The following is a 19,444-nucleotide window of genomic DNA, read 5'->3' on the forward strand; positions in this document are numbered from 1 at the left end:
TTTACGAGTTTGAAGGATACGAAAATTTAGAAAATGGAGAATTTAGAAATTCAAAAATGTGAGTTGAAAAATGAAGAACTTGGAAAATTTGAGAATTTGAAAATTTGGGAACTTGGAAACTGCAGGATCTGGTGAATTTAGAAATTTGGTAATTTAAGAATTACTTCAATATGGACAGTCCAAAATGATTCGAAAAATGCAGAATCTGTGAAATTTAGGAATTTGGTAATTTAAGGATTTGAAAATTTGAGAATTTAAGGGATTTGAAAATCTAGAGATATGAGAACTTTGGACCTCAAAGAAATTGAAAAATTTGAAACTAGGGGAAAAGGAATTTAGAAGTTTAAAATATTGAACAGATTGAGAATGTGAGAATTTGAAAATTTATGATTTTGAGAAATTAAAAAATTTGAGAACTGAAAATTGAGTAAATTCTGTAATTAGGATTTGAAAATTAGGGAAATTCAGTAATTGAAAAATTTAAGAACTTCAAAACTTGAAAACTTTGGGAATTTGAAGATCTGGAAATCTGCCAATTTGAGGAATTTGGAAATTTCAATTTCCCACGGCTTAAAGACCTGGTAAACTTGAATAAATCCCTAGAAGACCCCAAATCTTAAAATTAATCCAAGCATTCCCCACAAAACTAAAATAACGTTAACCCATTCACAACAACACACCATAAAAAGCTCCAACTTGTCTCTTCAACGCACCGTGCAATAAATATGCGTCATTTTGTTGAGCAAAAGCCATTTTGAATGCGTGTATATACATTATCGTGCCTCTGAACAGATGCGAAAGAATCGTTTGAACTTTCTCTGATAAAATTCAAAGATTCAATCTCATCTAATAAGTGATTAGCTGCAAAATCATCGCTGTTATCGATATTTACCTCACGCGTTTAGACAAAAGTACGTACACGTGTATTTAAATGATCGTTAACCGATAAGAATGTAAAACAAAGCACAGGCAGGATTGCTTGCTGCATTTTTATTTTATATTTTGTTTTCGTGAAAATAAAACAGCGTGTACGTATAAGAGCAGAACACTATAAGCACGTGTCTGATCTAGTGTATTTTAGTGTAGTTTATGTGTATGTAGGCATATGTGTGTTAGAAAATCATGTATGACCACGATGTATCGTCGATGGAAGTTTCGATCGATCTAAGGAATTTAGTATTAATACAGTAATAGTTCACGTGTACAGAAACGCAACAAATGATTGTCGATATAGGTTTTTATTTGTTGGTTTGATTTTTTGGGTACTTGATGGACTGTGTGAAAATTGAAACTTTTAAATTCAAGAATGATTGAATTTTTTAATCTTTGACTTTTTAATTTTTGTGTTTGGAAATGTAAAGATAGCTTGGATATTTCATAATGTAGAACTACTTTAGTAATTTTGGTAATTTTTACAGTTATTGTAATTTTGTTAATTCTATTAATTTTGATAATTTTGGGAATTTTAGTAATTTTGGTAATTTTAGGAATTCTAGTAATTTTGGTAATTCTAGTAATTTTAGTAATTCTAGCAATTTTAGTAATTCTAGCAATTTTTGTAATTCTAGTAGTTTCGGTAATTCTAGCAATTTAGTAATTCTAGTAAATTTGGTAATTCTAACAATTTTGATAATTCTAGTCATTTTTGTAATTTTAGTAATTTTCACAATTTTTGTAATTTTTGTTATTTTTGGAATTTTGATAATTTTGATAATTTTTGGAATTTTGATAATTTTGGTAATTTTGGTAATTTTGGTAATTTTGATAATTTTGATAATAATGATAATTTTGATAATTTTGGTAATTGGTAATTGGTAATCGGTAATTGGTAATTGGTAATTGATAATTGGAAATGTTGATAATTTGATGTTTTGTCAGTTTTGCAATATGACAATTTGCCAATTTAGTAATTTGGAAATTTGATAATTTGACTTTGGTAATATAACAATTTAGTAATTTGATAATTTGGTGATTCCATAATTTGTTAATTTAGTTCCTTTGATAATTTGATAACTTATTAATTTAGTAATTTTTTGCAATGTGGTACTTTGGTAATTTACAAATTTCCAAATAAAAAAAAATATAAAAATACCTATATTAAAACTACAAATCAATTATAACTATAAAACCGTAACTAAACAAAAATTTGATAACCTCAAAATTCATAAATCTAAAAATCGACAATATGCAAATTAAACCTCTACAAACACAGTAACATAAAAATTCAGCACCCTAAAAATCAATAACAAACTTCTACCTAAAAAAACGTTAAATTTATTAACGTGAACCTAAAACCTTACCAAAAATACCTCAATCAAAAAAGTGTCAAATCTTCTGAGCCAATCAAAGCTAACCCAAAGCCCCAAGTTACGTCAATGCACACGAGACAATAAAAACCTCGAAAGTGTGACAATACCGTGTGACAAAAGCCTGTACACGCGTTTCAATAGAAAATGGCGTCCCAATACCGGAAGAACGGAGTAAGAAGCAAGAACAACAGAGCACCATAGCAAAGTGTCTGACCACAATGAGCCACTATCCTCTTTATACTCGTAATTAATATCTGATCGTGATACTGACACAATGAACGACGTGAATCGATGTACACCGTGGTAGTACAAAACTAAGTGTCATTGCATATGTGTGTGTGTGTGTGTGTACATGTGTGTGTGTGTGTGTGTGTGAACATTGCACATAATCGGGCAGTGAACGACAAGTGTCCGAAGTGTGTCACTGATCGACCGGATGCAAATGGAAAATCATGTGTGATGCTGTCACGTGAGTACAAGAGCGTGTACGTGAAACACGTGTATGTACATTCTATTATTTATGTATAATATATTGCATATGTAGGCGTTAGATATACAATATTATGGTAAAGGTAGAAAGTTGGATGATAGAGAGAGAGTGTGTGGTTTATTACTTAGCGTGACGTAACGTCTTACTTCTTTTTTCTTTTTCTTCCGTCCAAAACCTCCCTGAAATTGGAGAAACGGAGAAACAGTCGTTACACACAGAGAAAAACATAGAGTACAGGGTGGTATTCATTGATTGATCCGATACGTGAGACAAGAAGTACAGGCGTGGGCATTATATTAACTAGGGAGAAGAGTAATCTCTCGTGAGTAGAAATTTTGTAGATTTTTGGAATTTGAGCAATTTTTTTAGATATTTTCTTTTGGCGGAAATTTGGTTGTAGATTTTTTATTTTGGAAGGGTAAGAATATTCAATGTTGAAAAAATAGTTTTAAATTCTGGAGAAATAAGATTTTTTGATCTTGGGAAGAGAATTTTCAATTTTGAAAAGATGAGAATTTTCAATTTTGTGAAAATATAGTTTTGCAAATTTGGAAAGAATATTTTTAAAAATTTGAAGATTTCAAATTGCAAATATTTGGATTTTTTAAGAATTTGTAAGTTCAAGCTTTTGGAAATTTGAAAGTTTCAAAATTTGGATTTGCTTATTTCGGAATTTGGAAATTTGAAAAACTGTCTATATGAGAATTTGAAAATTGACATGTGAAATGTATATTTGGAAAATTGCCAAAATATGAATTTAAGAGTTTGGAAGCTTAGAATTTTTGAGGACTCAATTTTGGTATCAGAAATTTAATTTTGCGAGTTTGAAAATTTAGAATTTTGGCAATTTGATAATTCAGTAATTTATTAATTTAATAATTTAGTAAGTTGACAATTTAGTAATTTGGTAATTTACTAATTTGATCATTTGAAGGTTTGACAATTTGACAATTTGACAATTTGACAACTAGACAACTTGACAACTTGACAACTTGACAACTTGACAGTTTGACAATTTGACAATTTGACAACTTGACAGTTTGACAATTTGACAACTTGACAGTTTGACAATTTGACAATTTGACAATTTGACAATTCAGTAATTTGATAATTTGACAGTTTGACAACTTGACAATTTGACAACTTGACAATTTGACAACTTGACAATTTGACAACTTGACAATTTGACAACTTGACAATTTGACAACTTGACAATTTGACAACTTGACAATTTGACAACTTGACAATTTGACAACTTGACAATTTGACAACTTGACAATTTGACAATTTGACAATTTTACAATTTTACAATTCGACAATTCGACAATTCGACAATTCGACAATTCGACAATTCGACAATTCAACAAGTTGGCAATTTGAAAAGTTGACAAGTTGACAAGTTGACAATTTGTCAATTTGGAATTTGGAAAACTTATCAAATTTAGTTTCTTAAAAATTTGAAAACTCAAAACGTGAAAATTTGAAAATCTCGTAATTTCACAATATGCAATTTACAAATTCATAAATATGGAAATTTGAGTATGATTTACAAAATTGAGGTTTTTACGAATTTGTTACTTACAAATTTAGTAATTTGAAAATCTAGAATCAAAAAATTTAATTATTTAATAATTTCAAAATGTAAGAACCAAGAAATTTAGTAATTTACTAATTTGCAAATTTGATAATATTATAAATTTGATAATATGAATTTCGAATACTTCCAAGTAGATAACACAAAATTTCTAATACTCTCAATCAGATAATAAAAAATTCCAAATGTTTCAAATCAGATAATACAAAATTTCAAACATTTCGCATTAATGAAACGAAATTTAAATATCGAATTAATAAATATAAAAATTTGAAGCTTGGATTCTAAAACTTCACAAAACGACTATAACTACTTGCCCACGCCTGCACTAACACACATAACGTGACAGGAAACAGGACAATGTAATTAAAGAAAGCTATGGTGACAGAATGATAAGAAAAGATAGAAATCTAACGATAAGGGATTGGGAAACACGAAACAGATACATACATATTTTGTTGTCATATATATATATATATATAGGTACGTTCTAACTATATATGTAATATACACGTTAATACATCTGGTTATGTACGATACGGATGATGTTCAAAAGCGAAAGGATCGCTAGGATCAGGCAAGCTAGGAGAAAAGGAGGATACGATAGATATTGAAGCGTACCGATTGATACCATCTCGACTCTCTCTTTCCCTCTTTAGTCTTACTCTGCCAGGCTGTATTGAAGAGTCGATGAAAAGGGATTAATTAATATCGAAAATCGAATCGTAAGTAGGTCTCGAATATGAAATACCACGCACGTACGTACGTGCAACATTCGTACGTAGAACGTGAACTGTGTTGAGTTGAATCGTATCAAATGACCGATATATGCTAAGTTTCCTGTGAATTCGTCACATTAAAATATTGCAAAATTTATGATTATTTTGGTGATACTAGAGTGCAGTCTCGCTATATGGCCATTTAGAGGATTTCGGACTCTCAGCGATGGTTATAGCACTTACTTCGTAGCATGGTGTAATTTATATTCATTTGTAATTATTTATAATTTTTTTCAATAATTTATAATTATTTATAATGATTTCTAATTATTAATAATATAGTTTCAATTATTTGAAGTTATTTTTAATTATTTGCAATTAATTGTAATTATTTGAAATTATTTGTAATTACAAACTAAATACTATAATGTATGATATAAATTATACAGCAGGTATAATAAAAATTATATAGTATCTGTTATACACGTGATACATAGTATTTGGAATATAAATTATGACAATATAAATTTTAATTTGAAATGGAAAACTTGTTATGCAGAGTAAAGTTGATATTTTGGCACCAGAAATTTAAAAAATTATAAACATAATGTGTTCTGAAAGTTGGAAAACTGGAAAGTTGGAAAATGAAAAGTTTAGAAAATTGCGAAATTGGGAAGTTGAAAATTGGAAAATGAGAAAATTGGGAAATTGGGAAATTAGGAAATTGAGAAATTGGGTAATTGAGAATTTGGAAATTTGGGAATTTGGGAATTTGGGAATTTGGGAAATTAGGAAATTAGGAAATTGAGAAATTGGGTAATTGTGAATTTGGAAATTTGGGAATTTGGGAATTTGGGAATTTGGGAATTAGGGAAATTGGAAAATTAGGAAAATAGGAAATTGATTAATTGGGAAATTGGGAATTTAGGAATTTGGGAAATTGGGAAATTGGGAAATTGGGAAATTGGGAAATTGGGAAATTGGGAAATTGGGAAATTGGGAAATTGGGAAATTGGGAAATTGAGAAATTGAGTAATTAAAAATTAGGAAAATGGGAAATTGTGAAATTGGGGAATTGGGAAATTGGAAATTTGGAAATTTGAAAAATTAGGAAAATGGGAAATTGGGAAATTGGGAAATTGAGAAATTGAGAAATTGAGAAATTGAGAAATTGAGAAATTGAGAAATTGAGAAATTGAGAAATTGAGAAATTGAGAAATTGAGAAGTTAGAAAATTTAGAAATTAGGGAATTATGAAATTAGAAGATTAGAAAATTAGAAAATTAGAAAATCAAAAAGTCATAGAATTAAAAAATCATAAAACCAGAAATTTGAAAATTTTTATTTCTAAATCCCTCAAAACAGTACCCTAATATAACTAACAATAAGGGTAACATCCAGAATGTGAAGGGTATCTCAACCACATAAAGAAACACCACATAGCGTAACTGCACAATTTATTCAAAAGTCAACTACTAAATAGTAAAACTACTTAATCATTTCACGAATGTACCTAATACAATATAACTGACAATCTTACATAATCTTACATAAACACGATTTAATGATTATTTCATAAATATTCACAAATATACTAAATCTAAAACACCGAAATAACATTGTATAATTCTACAGGTATGTATATTATACGTATATAACAACTAACTATACTTAGGTAACTACATAGGGAAGTCGACAATACAGCAAAGAGTACAAAAGGGAGAGAGAGAACAACGACACAGTGATATTTTATGTAATGTACGTATAGAAACAGGCACAGATAGTGACACTGCAGACATCGAGCTCGTACGCGAACATATCTTTGGTAACACAGAAACAATACATTACTCGACGACAGTCGTGTTGTATATATATATAAAGAAAGACAGAGAAACAGTATATATATATAGAGATAGATGTAGACAAAAGTCGTCGATAGGGTAGGCATATGTATTTTCACTACGTTCAGCAGTAAATCAAGCAAAACAATCAACGCGACTGGTAGCGACAATCGGTTGTTTACAAGAGGATAAGGTAAAAGAACACCGCAGCTTCACGTATATAATTATATATAGTATGTATGGGCTGTGAACATGAAGTACAGGGCCGCATTTGTGACTTACGGTGCCTTAGGCGCGACCGCCATTTTGGGGACTCAACGTCATTTTCTTTTCAGTGCATACGTATTTTTAAGGTTATGAAAATATAATCTGTTATTTCTGTAATAATTTTCAATTTGATAAATGTGAAATATCATTAATTTATATAATTAAATAATTTTAAAAAAATGTGAAAATAAATTCAAACTTAAGGAAAATTAGTAAATAAAAGTTTTTTTTCTAGATTTGGTTTCAATGGATACATGTATTTTATATACCAAATTCAATATATATGTACAGTATTTTAGTAAATTATAAGTAAGTAATCTGTTATGTTCCATTTAATAAATTATAGCAAGATGCTATTTTTTTCATCTTATTGCAAGTTGTTCATGAATTTATATCCATTACTGACAAACTAATTATGCAAACATAGTCAAAAATATTTTTGAAACTGTTTTATTAAAAAATATTTTAAAAAGTAGATTTTAATCCATTATTTACAAATTTTTCTTTTTGTATTGTACAATTTTTTGTGTGTAGGCAAAAGTAGTTGTCTTGATGTTTTTATTCAGAATAAATTTTAAACAAATCTGTGTCTAAGACATATTTTTCAACAGTTTCTAATTTTAGTGTCATGAATTTAATATTTAAAAATGAATACAGTATTTATTACTACTAGAGGGAGTTGCGCCTAAAACACCTTATGGTAAATACGGCCCTGACGTAGAAACAGATTTCGCAAAACGGCACTGCAGCTACGCAAAAAAAAATAAAGATAAATATATTAAACGTCCATCGAGCTTCACGGACAACACCGTGATGTAAACAGTTTATTTAACACTGGAACAACCGAAGAATTCTAAAAATTTTCTATAATCACAGTAAATATGTATTTATTTATTCTCAATTTAAACAGCAAGACACTGGTTGTTCTAGTGTTATGACCGATCAATCTATCCCATAGTTTAAACATTTAACACGTTCGTTTTGACTCGATATCGCGTGAATGATCCAATTGCAAATATCCACTCACGCAATATCGCGTGGACCCACCTACGGATTCATACATCGCGTGGAGGACCAATCTCCAAATGTCCATTCACGCGATATAGCGTAGATGATCCAACTAGGAATGTCCAATCACGATATTGCGTGAATGACTAGTACCAAAGTCCGTTCACGCAATATCGCGGGGTGAATCTACAGTGTACAAACATAAGGGCACACGGTGACTACTCACTCTTTAATCTTGCTAACGAACGTGTCAAAAATTGATTACTTGTAACCTCTTCAGATACAACTTTTGTTATAACTAGAAATACAAATGTAATTATACATTTTGCTTATTTGCAATTAGTAGCAATTAAATAATAATAATTGCAAAGGTATTAAGTAATGTGGAAGAAAAAAGAATCTCCACATGTATGGCTGTTTGTAAATTTGATATCTATATGGACAGTTTTAAATTTGGTGGACATATATAGTTATTGTTGAATTTAACATTCACGTATGTGGTCATTATTGAATTTGATGTGCACATATGTGGACATTGTTGAATTTGATGTACACATATGTGGGTATTGTTAAATTTAACGACCACATATGTGGTCTCTGTTGAATATCACATTCACACATATGAGAATTGTGAAATTTCACATCCACATATGTGGTGATTGTTGCGTATAACGTCCACACATATGAGAATTGTGAAATTTCACATACACATACGTGGTGATTGTTGCATATAACGTCCACACATATGAGGATTGTTGAACTTAATATTCACATATGTGGTGATTGTTGAATACAACATCCACACATATGAGGATTATTGAACTTGACATCCACATATGTGGTGATTGTTGAATATAACGTCCACACATATGAAGATTGTTGAACTTGACATCCACATATGTGGTGATTGTTGAATACAACATCCACACATATGAGGATTGTTGAACTTAACATCCACACATATGATCACCATTGTATTTAACGTTAACATACATCATGATTGCTGAATTGAATGTCCACATGTATAGTCATTGTTACATTTAACAACTACATGTATGATTATTGTAAAACCTCACTACATCATACATAGTCATTGCTAAGTTCAACATCCACATATATGATAATTATTAAACTCAACCACCTCACATATAGCACTTTTTTAATCCAACTTCCACATATATTCCTATTGTTAAGTTTAAGTCCCACATACATGATCACTCTGTTAAATTAATCCACACATGTGGTCATCATGAACTTATCCATCCACATATATGGTCACTATGGAATTCAATATCCACATACATGATCCTTAAATTCAATATCCACATATATGCTCATCGTTAAATTCAATATCCACATACAGCCATTATTAAAAGAGGAAAATTAAACATACTCGTATGTTTCAGTATCCTTGAAGAGGTTGGGATATAATAAATATCCTTTATTTTATCATTCGAAATATTTATTATTAACAATACCGTTTATGGAGAAACATTAATCGGTGCTGAAGTATTAATTGGTGAAATAAACTTGTAACGCACTGAACAACGATGCTTGTACGTTCGAGGTGTTGCTATAGTGATCTGCAAAGTAGAACAACCTGTGGTATCGATGTTAATAAAGTCGTCTTCTTGGAACTCGTCTTACTAGGAACGCGTAATGACCGACCGTTTTACGTAGGTTCGTATTTTTTCACCGGGAAAATCTATACCGATGGCTGATCGAGATTTTCTTTTTCTTTATCGGTGTAACACTATCAATGGTCGCGTTTTCTTGGTATTGTACGTACTTGTGGAGACGCGTTTAAAGGACATGTTGGTTATGTGGGAGATTGAGTGGATGCTGAAAAAATTGTGTAACGTTTAATCGACGGCCATATTCATTTACATTTGATATTTACATTTGTACACATTTGATAATTTAATCTATAAAATTTCGAGTTTTTGGGTTTTGAGAGTTATTTTAAATCTTTGGGACTTTGGCGGTTCTTGACATTTTTTAATTTTGGAACTTTGCCATTTTAGAATTTAGACATTGAGATTTAAGAATTTTGTAACTTAGAATTTGAGACTTTAGAATGATTTAAAATTTGCTAATTCTGTGTAACAACAAATTAAAATAGTCCTCTGACCTAACTGACCTAACTACCACGAGTACAAAACTCAATCTAACACTGCTAAATCACTCTAACACTGCTTCTACAAAACCTCCTCAGAATGTATTATCAAATGCAGAAGAAATTGTCCCATCGATTAAACGACATAAAACGAAAAGAACTAAAGAATTTCGTAAAACTGAAAGAGAAGATTACAAATCGATTTACCAGCAGCGATTTCGTATCGATTTTGAGCATTTTAATCGAAAAGATGTGTTAGATGATGTTCCTACCTCGCCTTCCGCTCTTTTCTTCTCGAGCTCCTTCTGCTTGGCATGTTCCTCGGCGATGCGAGCCTCGATCGCTGCCAGGGACTCCCGCGTGAACGGACGGAACAAACTTCTTTCTTCCTCTGATACAGAGTCAGAATCTTCGGACATTGTCTAAGCTGCACACAGCTGAGCCACCTTCCTAAACATTCGAAACATTTTTTATTAATTTTCTGCTATATATCGAATTTTAAGACCTTTCAATTCGAAATAGTTAAGGCTAGGTCGCCATCTTGCAGCACGACCGCGAAATTCAAACTGTGGAGCATGGTATTCGTTAATTAAAAGATATACTAAGTGATAAACCTTAATAATTGAAGAACTGAGGACAGTATGTCTTATAATAAAGTAACTGCGCATATGACGTATATACACATCATGTCAAATAAAGATTATTATTTACTATACACACTTTTGTTGTAAAATTTGTAGCAGGAGTATTTACCCACAATTATTACTTGATTTTTGTTATATATTCTGTGATGGATTTTACAAACTAAATTCTGCAATTAATTGTTTAATAATATTAGTAATATGTCCAGTAGTAAAGTGTTAAATAATAGTAACATGTTTAATAATAAAATGTTAAATAATAGTAACATGTCCAGTAATAAAGTTATAAATAATATGTCCAGTAATAAAGTATTAAACAACAATATAATACTAAGTTTAATTTAATAATAATAGTTTACATTAGAAATAAAATTTCCAATAATAAACTGATAAATAAGAGTAATATATCCAATATGTAATTTATAAAATTTGAGACCCCTTGCCATAAATAAATAAAAATGTAAAAAATTCAAAAGTAATACATCCAGTAATAAAGTATTAAGTAATAGTAAAATATCCAATAATAAATCATTTATAAATTTGAGACCCCCCGTTAAAAATAAATAAAAGTCAACAAAATTCTAAAGTGACTCCATCAAAAAAATTGAATAACACAATGTATAAAGTGAATAAAGATGACAAAAATGGCCGAAATATCCACGTGGCCATTTTGTTGGAGTAAATGGATATCCGTGAAACCGAGGTTACACTTGGGACCGAGGAAATTGTAGGCTGAACGTATTTCTGTAATGGACCGATACATTTCGAGAACCTTTTTACCGAGTCTGTCCTATAACAGTGGGTGATAAACTTCACGATACTACGATACCATAGAATTTCCTGTTAGCTCACTTGAAACATTGAAAACTGAGGGAGAACTTCTATTAAACTGTCCTGTCCCTAACCTCAAATAAAGAACCTTGACACCGTGAACTTGTTATTGTTTTTCAAACTGAAAATTTGAGTCCAACTTGTTCGAACGAGTCGATTAAAAATTCGAACAGAGAAATTAGGTCGATTGAAAAAGTGAAGTTCGGACTGAAATTCGAGTCGATTAAGAATGTAAACTTTTTGAGAACGGGAAAATTAGGTCGATTACAAACGTGAACTTCAAACTGAATATTTAAGTTGTTGAAAAAGATGAACTTTGAAAAAACTGGATTATCGCATTAATTAGAGAGGCGAATGTTAATTGTTTCCGATTTTGTCAGTCTCTAGGAGACATTTTTTGGAGAACATCCAACGGGAACTTAATTGTATTCAAATGAAATGCACCAGTGTCGAATGAATTCCTTAATTACTGAACCTTGTGCCATTGATAAATTATAGACAATAAGAGAACAAAGCTTCTTTTTATGAATTGGTGCAACGAGATAAGCAGATATGTCCTTCAAATGGTAATTCAATTTGATGAACACCTTTGTTGAAGAAAAGATTGATGCACGTGTATGAAACAATGGGTCATTTTGATCCATTATTATAGGCATGTGTTGCTGAGAAATCATAAGACATCTTAACATTTTTTTATATAAATTATTTAAGTTATTCAGATACATGACATTTATACAAACATTCATGTTAAACTCAAAATTTATATTAAATTCAAAATAATAAATTAGCTGTTTCATACAACCTTGTTTCAATAAAGCAACTTAATTGTTGCAACAAAAATTTAAATTTTAAATTAAAAGGTGTACTTGAGGTTTACGAAAATGTAAATTTTTAATAAATTATTCAAGAATTTAAAAAATTTCTATCTGAAGCATAAAAAATTATTTGAACAAAAAAAAAAATGGCGACGAACAATATCTTCTCGCAGAACACCTTAAAAATTTGCCTTCGTCTCGATTTAAGTGTTCATTAATTCATACGGCACCTAAGGTCGGCTCTGAATGAATAAAAGCTTCTATAAATAGCCAATCTAATATCTAGTTTCTGGTGACATACGTGAGTGGAAATAGAAATGTATTAATTATGTATGGGATTTATCGAACAGACAACCGTCAAGTTAATACAACACCTATAGGAGAACTCTGATCGAACATCATGGAGAACATTACGAATCTATTTATCGGAAAACAATTTCGTTGTAACTGTAGGTTAAGAGTACTAGCTCCTTGTATCGCTATTTAGTCCTTCACACATGCAGATATAATCAAGATCTTGTAGGAGATATACGGTCTCTAGTATATAAGATAAACTTCGTCGTTATTATAGAGTGGCAGGAAAGAGGGTGTAGCTTAGAGATTTACACAATTATCAATTTTTAAATTAACAAGTTTTCAAATTTGCGAGTTTTTAAGTTCCCAGAAGATGATAAAAAGATTTTCAAGTTTGCAAACTTTAGAATAGTGAAACTTTCAAATTTTTCAGTTTCCGAATTCCTAATTTACAATTTTTTAGTTGTATAAAATATCTCCAAGATATTAGATAGAAATCTATAGTTATGACATATGAGAGCAACAAACAATTTTACAACAAATTTTACCGAATTAGATACACAGGTATTTATTTAGTATGTCATATGAGGACGCCATGACAGTGTTACCCCCTTGCCTTACAATATCTCCCACACATGACATACTCATGCTGCACCAGTGACAAATCTTATTCAAACTTTTCATACGCTTCAATTTGAAGTCCAAGTCCAATACAAAATTTTCATAACATTTCAACATTCTTTCTCTGTTTCAATATTGTCAGTCAGTTCTGACATACCTGACAAATCACAAAGCAAGGCAATGGCGTATAGGAACTGCAGCACCCCCGACTAGTAATTTTCTTTTAGGATGTTATCAAGTTTCTGAATAAAGTTTGCCTACTTTTACACAATTTTAAAGAAGTTAACAATTTTCTGGAGCCCCCATTTTTAGCTACGAGCCGCTGTCAAATGAGTAAAAATTTCTTTATAAATTCCTTGCATGTAAATGAAGTTACAGATGTCAACCCACGAGTTGGCGCGTGAAAGAAGCTCTCCACCATGAATTCCAGTTAATAATGACAACTGACCAATTGGTAGCTCATTTAACACTAAAACCAAACCGGCCAAATGACCGTTCCATAAAATTCTTATTATAAATGACATTTGTTGAATTGATATATAATGTATAATACCTATTCATAGGAATAATGCTTAAACAAATAATAAAAATGACAATGTTACGCATATTTTATATTCAGCGATCTTTGATAATGCAAATTATAGTTGGACCTAAATTTCAAGTTGAAAAGTATTCAAAATTTGAGTAAGATTGGTTATATTTGAGCTATGAGTGCGTCACAAGTGAAACTCGTCAAAGTACAACAAAAGGTTAACCCCTCGTATGATTAATTTGTCAGGTGCGTCAGTCAGAAGTAACTATTAATAATATCAAAATCAATCAAGAAAACTAAAATATTGTAACTATCCTGTATTCAGCAGTCTTTGACTACACAAGTTATAATTGTACTTAAACTTCAAATTGAAAAGTATTTAATAGTCAAGTAAGAGTCACATTTGAACCGTAAGTGTGTCACGAGACTGACTCGTCAAAGTACTGCAAGGGGTTAACTTGTTAAACACGTCTCGTTGAGATCGGTAGTAGATAGACTTACTTTTGATCGGTGCTAACAGTTCCTGAAGTGTAATGTGCGCGTGTCCCACGATGCGGGGGTGTAATAGAGTGGCTGCTGGGGTGGCTGCGGCTGTGGCTGACGAGGACGAGACCGATGCTGAAGAACGCGCGATTTGCCGGCTAGGGGCCGGTACCTGGGCGTCGATTCGGAACGCGTCGTGCCGCCGATGCGATTCGACGACGCCGTTACGTACGATCGGACGGATAAATGCGCTTCGTGCAGCACGTCGACTGCCGATCTACCGACGCTCTTCTTTTCCCTCTTCTTGTCGATCGCCGTGACGCAAATGCCTCTGTCGATACTTTCCTTACCGATACCGCTATCGCTATATCTAATACTCTTTCTTCCGTCTCTCTCGCTAACGTTGCTATTGCTGCTATCGTTACTGCCGTTGCTGCTGCGGCTGTTGCTTTTGCTATTTGAATCTCGTTCCGACGAAATGGCGACGAGAAATGACGAACGCGCTGCGGCAGTGCGTGCTATGTCGGGGACCGTCCAACGCGAACCAAGATTTTTCATGTCCGACCTGTCGTCCATCGCCAAAATTATCATTTAAATACATGCAAACTTTCATTTTGTTACTACATTTTTTTTAATTTACTGTTACTTCTGTTTGAGATACTTAGCCTAACCTGATTTATTCGAGCCTTTGTTATTCGAATTTGCTTCAAATTTCAGAACTTTATTTTATTTAGAATAAATTTGAACGAGAATAACTAAGTTTGGATGAATTTACTCTTGCTTCTGTTTAAGATACTTAACCTAACCTGATTTGTTATTCGAATTTGCTTCAAATTTCAAAACCTTATTTAATTTAGAATAAATTTGAACGAGAATAACTAAGTTTGGATGAATTTACTGTTACTTTTGTTTAAGATACTTAACCCAACCTGAGTTGTTATTAAAATTTGCTTCGAATTTCAGAACTTTATGTAATTTAAAATAAATTTGAACGGGAACAACTAAATTTGGATGATAGGCTAATTATAGGTTTGGATTATCGGTTAGATTAGATTTGTTCAGTTAGCCATTAAGTTTGTAGATTGTTAGTTAAATTAAGGTAATTTGGGTAATTGGGAACCTATTAGGTTAGGGTTGTAAGGCTATATTCAATTGAATTAGTATTAGGTCGAAGTTGAGGTTAAGCAAGGGATAAATTAGGTTTGGTTAGAATTTAGTTAAGAGTAGATTAGGTTAAAGTAAGATTACGTGAAGATTAAAATAGTGTAGAATAAACATAGAGTTGTCTAAAGTTAGGTTACTTCAAGTAAAGTAAAAGCTAAGATTAGGTTAGGTTATGCTTTGATAAGACTAAATCAAAATTAGACTAAAATCTGATAAAATTTTGGTTAGAATAAGTTTAAGATTAAATAAGGTTAGGTTAAAATAATGATAAAGTTAGTTATTGTCTTAGGTTTAAGCATTACTTCAGAATAAAAATAAGTGAGGTTATGTTTGGTTTCATAATTTTATTCCACTATGGTTGAAACTTGAAATATTTAATCTAACTTCAAACAGAAGTAACTGAATTCCAAATAATAAAATTATTTCGTTTCAATCTGTGTTCAGTACAAGAATATTAAATTCTATACTTACGTGTGAATGAAGCGACGGGTGCGATCAATCCGTTATTCGAAATAACATAGTCTGATCTTCGAGTCGATCGATACTTATCTACAACAGAAAACGAAAGAAACCTACATCAGTGGGAGGAAAATACACTCGATCATTAAAAACAGATCAAAATTTCATGTATCCTATGACCTACATACATGTTCCTATCAAAGATACAGTGTATGCAGAAAGTATTCGCGAAATCAGCTTTGAATATTTCATAAAATTCCGATGCATTTCCTAATTTTCATCCAAACAATTTTTAATGATATTCTTGTTTACATAGCTGCTATTGCGGACAAAACAATCTTTATTTTTAAAAGTTTAAATGCAAACGTGGCATTTTATATTATTTTATTTTATTTTATTTTATTTTATTTCATATTTTTTATGCTATTTTATATTTTTGTACTTATGCACTATTTTATTATAAGTTTAAATTTGATATTTCATTTTGGTTATAGAAAAGTAAATTTATTGACAGTAAAGTTTTATATGAGATATAAAAATGTTAGCGTAAAGTATTAAATCGAGCAATGCAACATGAAATATTTTTATTCTAAACAATTTGAAAATATAAATCGATTAGAACAAGGTTCAATAGAGAATAGCATTGTGACAATACAACAGTACAGAACTATAACATATTACAATGCAAAAGTTTAACAGATATAAAAATAAAATAATAAAACTGCAAAAGTATGCATTGCAAAATTGTGAAAATGTAATGTAAAACCGCAGCAACAGTGCTGCAAAATATATCCTGGCATGAATATTAATATCAAGCACGAAATTGACACAGGAATACATTAAATACGAAGATAACGTCAAAAATACGTTAAATCCAAAATAAAGTCAAAAGTACATTAAACTTGAACTCAAAAATAAATTAAAAACAGAGTTAAACTGGAAAATAAATTGAACACAAAAACGAGCTTAAAAAGATATTAAATGTAGAACTGAGCTTAAAAATAAATTAATAAACTGTGGTAAAAAACCCGGTAAATACAACAATGAGCTTAAAGATACATTAAATGCATAACTGAGCTTCAAAATTTAATTTATTTTTAAGCACAAAACTGAACTAAAAAAGCTGAATACAAAAATGAGGTTCAAAATATTATACATTAAATATAGAAGTGAACTTAAAAATAAATTAAGCACAAAACTAAATTGTGCACGGAACTAAAAACTCCGTTAAATACAAAAATGAGCGTAAAAATGCATTAAATATAAAATTGAGCTTGAACATAAATTAAGCACAAAACAATGAAAAACTCCGCTAAATACAAAAATGAGGTTCAAAGTACATTAAATGTAGAACTGAGCTTGAAAATAAATTAAGCTAAAAATGATCTAAAAAATACACTAAATACAAAAACGAAGGCAGAAATAGAAAACTGAAACGTGAGATAGAAAACTGAAACGGTAAGAGTGAAACAATAATATTATAACCAATAAAGAAAGTTTAAACCAGCAAGAATGTGCAGGGAAATATAAAACCGTATCGGTAGAGAAGAGCGTAAAAGTGTAACGATAAATAACATGAGCCCCGCATGCCGTTGAAGGGCCCTTGATAATCGTCCGTGTGCAAAAGTATTTCAGGCGTAACATCTTTCGGCAAGTAGTTTAACCACTCGAGTTTTTTCGTCGGTGAAAGAGCTCGGCGTGTTCACGCATATTCACGACAACAAAAATTTACACAGAGCATGCGATATAGAGAGTCGGCTCGAAGAAGGGTGTCGGTGGTCTTTGACCGAGTTTCGCGCGGTCGATCATATTCCGCCGGAACTCGGTCACGCGCTTATGCATCGGTGTCGTCGTCGCGGCGCCAACGCCGAGGAACCGACGTCGACGTCGGCCACCTCGAAGCCAAGTAGGAAAAGTAAGAGTGAACGCTTGATTGCCAGTAGAACGACTATACGCAGAATCAGACACACGAGCCAAATGGTCAGCCGAGAACAAAGATGGCCGAAACAGTGCCGACCCTACCACTCCATGCACCCCTTATTACCATCATTCTTTCTCCTGGGTCACCTCAGGGGACTACCTTATGTTTGGGAGTTTTCACTTGAAACTTTGAGGATAGGTTCGAATTTTGCTCTATAGATTCTGACCGCGAATCGATAGAAAACCGTGTTTAGCTTTTGATCATTTTTGACACGTAGAATTAGACTGAAGGCATGTTTGAACTTAACTTATCATTCTTTTTCCGGGTTTGGGTCAACTCAGGACTACCTCAGGTTTGGAGCTTTTCACTTGAAATTTTGAGGGTAGATCTTAATTTTGCTGTATAGATTCTGACGGCGAATCGATATAAAACCGTGTTTAGCTTTTGATCATTTTTGACACGTAGAATAGACTGAAGGCACATTTGAACTTAACTCATTATTCTTTCTCCTGGTTTGGGTCACACCTCAGGACTACCTCAGTTTTGGGACTTTTCTTTTGAAATTTTGAGGGTAGGTCCTAACTTTGCTGTATAGATTCTGATGGCGATCCAACGACAGAAAACCGTATTTTACTAGCTTTCGATCATTTTTGACACGTAGAATAGACTAAAGGCACATTTGAATTTAACTCATCTGATACTTGGTCATCATTGACTTCGGTTGTTGTGAAATCAACGATAATGTACATATGGTGTTTTCGACGTTTGATCGTTTGATGTCTCTCTATAGTTTGATCTATAGTTTGTGGTAGTATAAATCTACCTATAGGTACTCGAAATTTTGAATACACACTCGAAGTCGCTCTGTGAACTAGTTTTATTGTCAACACTTATGAAAGCGTGTGAATAATTTCTATAATTTAAGGTGAAGAATGTAAGCCACTTTAACTCGGTAAATCTAATGCTCGTGTGCGCAGAGTTTGAATAACTAGTCCGATAAATGATCGATTCTTCTAAATGGGCTTATTGTTCTTTCGTACGAGAATATCAACAGTTTGCATTGATGGTCTTTGTTTTTGAGTGACTGCTACTTTCTTGTGCGGTGTTTAATCGATGTTTGTTATATAAACATTGTTTATGTCGTTTGTTAATTTAAATAAATATAAATTAATTATGGGCTATAGAAAGAAAGTTTATGTCGTTCAAAATTTTATTATTATGAGAATTGAAGTATATTATAATTATAATTATATTATTATAATTATTGATTCTGTGTTGATATGATTGTGACTTAGACGGTTTCAGAATAAGCAAATTAAGGATTTAGAAATTTGCAGTT

The 19,444-nt window shown here is 31.5% G+C and overlaps 1 protein-coding gene across 29 annotated transcripts in view; it reads right to left on the minus strand.

Moving 5' to 3' along the window:
* The window catches only part of para (sodium voltage-gated channel paralytic), a 98,834-nt gene that overhangs the window by 61,781 nt on the left and 17,609 nt on the right, over window positions 1-19,444 (minus strand). For 21 of the 29 annotated variants that reach the window (XM_076539864.1, XM_076539858.1, XM_076539870.1 and 18 more), the window contains exons 2-5: window positions 16,197-16,274; window positions 14,580-15,126; window positions 10,617-10,794; window positions 2,946-2,978 (exon numbers count right to left, since the gene is read on the minus strand). In XM_076539864.1, the coding sequence (XP_076395979.1) occupies window positions 2,946-2,978; window positions 10,617-10,763 (180 nt within the window). In that variant the 5' untranslated portion in view covers window positions 10,764-10,794; window positions 14,580-15,126; window positions 16,197-16,274. The remainder of the gene's footprint in view (window positions 1-2,945; window positions 2,979-10,616; window positions 10,795-14,579; window positions 15,127-16,196; window positions 16,275-19,444) is intronic. The other 8 variants (XM_076539866.1, XM_076539865.1, XM_076539861.1 and 5 more) reach the window with 1 other exon arrangement.

The sequence above is a fragment of the Megachile rotundata genome, chromosome 14 (assembly GCF_050947335.1).
Source record: "Megachile rotundata isolate GNS110a chromosome 14, iyMegRotu1, whole genome shotgun sequence".
Classification (NCBI taxonomy): domain Eukaryota; kingdom Metazoa; phylum Arthropoda; class Insecta; order Hymenoptera; family Megachilidae; genus Megachile; species Megachile rotundata.